The sequence below is a fragment of the Papaver somniferum genome, unplaced genomic scaffold (genome assembly GCF_003573695.1).
Source record: "Papaver somniferum cultivar HN1 unplaced genomic scaffold, ASM357369v1 unplaced-scaffold_10, whole genome shotgun sequence".
Taxonomy (NCBI): Eukaryota; Viridiplantae; Streptophyta; class Magnoliopsida; order Ranunculales; family Papaveraceae; genus Papaver; species Papaver somniferum.
The window spans coordinates 16,648,887-16,650,702 of NW_020618825.1; the positions used below are offsets into that span (position 1 = coordinate 16,648,887).

At 34.6% G+C, this 1,816-nt stretch overlaps 1 protein-coding gene across 1 annotated transcript; it reads left to right on the forward strand.

Annotated features, from left to right (window-relative positions):
* Positions 1 to 383: 383 nt before the first annotated feature.
* LOC113326456 (protein LURP-one-related 6-like) lies at positions 384 to 1,341 on the forward strand. Its single transcript, XM_026574183.1, has 3 exons — positions 384 to 629; positions 738 to 980; positions 1,198 to 1,341. Exons 1-3 carry the CDS (start codon positions 384 to 386, stop codon positions 1,339 to 1,341), a joined length of 633 nt encoding a protein of 210 aa, XP_026429968.1.
* The last annotated feature ends 475 nt before the right edge of the window (positions 1,342 to 1,816 follow it).

Here is a 1,816-nt window from a genome sequence, read left to right on the forward strand (position 1 = left end):
TTTATATGGTCACGCTTGCAAGTGAGCCACACTCCAAGAATTGCCCTCTCACCAAGAACATGTACATTCTTAACAGTAACTACAATTATATATAACACAAAGAGTAGAAATATTGATACAAATAATTAAGTTCCAAATTTCCTCTTTTTTAAGATTAGGTCAAGCTTAATTTCTACACAACCTGACAAACTTTGAATCTTAGAAGAGTGTTGAAACCAACTAGTAACCCCAACAGCCCTAGCTTCTACCTAGCTATTGTTCCGCTTTTTCTCTGTTCGTGAATTCTCTTTTAGTTCTTCATCGATCACCTACATATATATATACACGTACATTTGGTGCCAAAGAAGAAATCACAAATTCTCTAGTCAGTGAGAAAGAGAAAAATGCAGGGTGGGAACGATAAGGTCAATGTTGAACCAATAGTGAGCAAAGAATATTGTTGTGAATCATCACAGACAATACTAACAATAAGAAGAAGACCTCATGTTGTGAATGGAGGAGGTTTTGTAGTTACAAATTGCAGTCTTCAAGTTCTGTTTAGGGTTGAAGGTTGTGGAATCCTTGGTACCGATAAAGAGTTGGTTCTTAGAGATGGAGATGGAGATTGTTTGCTTCTTATTCGTCAAAAGGTATTTACATAAACCATTCCTTTTCGTTGTTCGCCCTCTCTTTCTTTAGATTATATTCTTCATGGTGTGTCTCAATTGATTTGGCTAATTTATATATGTTATTTGCAGGGAGGCATTGTCCAAGCATTGAGTGTTCATAGGCAATGGCGAGGGTATGCGAATAACTATGAAGGTGCTCAAAGATTGGTGTTTACTTTAAAAGTTCCAAAATCATGCCTTATGAAGAATGTAATCAGTGCTTATGTCGAACCACGAAAATTTCATAACAAAGAATGGGATTTTCAGATCGTAGGTTCTTTCCCTGATAAAGCTTGTAGTATCATTGACGCTAACGGGAACATTATCGCAAAGGTACGTGAGTAATAGTATCTCTCGTCAGAGACATATTCGTTTAGCTACCATTACAATTAAACAATCCATATATAGCGTGCACACAATCTACTTCCTTGTTTTAGAGGGAAAAGAGAAACGCATTTGGGTTAATAGTGTCATGTGACTTGGTTTTGAGTTTTTTGGCTTGACCATTTGGTTTGTTTAATTGATTTTGTTGAACATGGTGGTATTGTAGGTTGGAGTGACGAAGGAGGAGAGCGATGATATAAGCGATATGGATGTGTATCATGTGATTATACAAAAAGGGGTTGATCAAGCATTTGTAGTTGGAGTCATTGCCGTGCTTGACAACATATATGGCGGATCTACAAGATGTTGATATTCGTCTAGCTCTTATCCATAAAAAAAAGAACCTGCACGATGCGCTGATCTGTATAATATAAAAATTTTCTTTGCAATTTCTTTTTTTCTATTTTTCTTTTTGTATCTAGGTCTCGAGGAGTTTTGATTGCGAAAGAAATTGTACATTTTTTTGTTTTTTTTTTTATTATTTGTAATTTTGTATTGGCTATTATTTATTTCGGAAATTGGATTATTTGTCCAAATATTTTTAAAACATGGTTCTAGTGAACGAGTAAAAATTAGTATGGGTGAAAGTCACACCAAAAAAATAGGAAGAATAAAACTGGATTCATCCTGGCTTAAATTTTAAAAAGAGCGAGGATGAAACTGGATGCATCCTGATATAAATTAGAAATAAGAAAAAATATTTGAAAATGGGTAGGATGAAACTGTTTACATCCTCCCTATTTTTACATTCTCGTCCATTTAAACAGTATCAAATTTTACATGTG

What these genes read in the sequence shown, in the direction of transcription:
- LOC113326456 (XM_026574183.1), top strand. Translation starts at nt 384, where the DNA reads ATGCAGGGTGGGAACGATAAGGTCAATGTTGAACCAATAGTGAGCAAA. An exon ending in TGCTTCTTATTCGTCAAAAG is followed by an intron (nt 630 to 737) that starts GTATTTACATAA and finishes TGTTATTTGCAG; the next exon opens with GGAGGCATTGTCCAAGCATT. An exon ending in ACGGGAACATTATCGCAAAG is followed by an intron (nt 981 to 1,197) that starts GTACGTGAGTAA and finishes GTGGTATTGTAG; the next exon opens with GTTGGAGTGACGAAGGAGGA.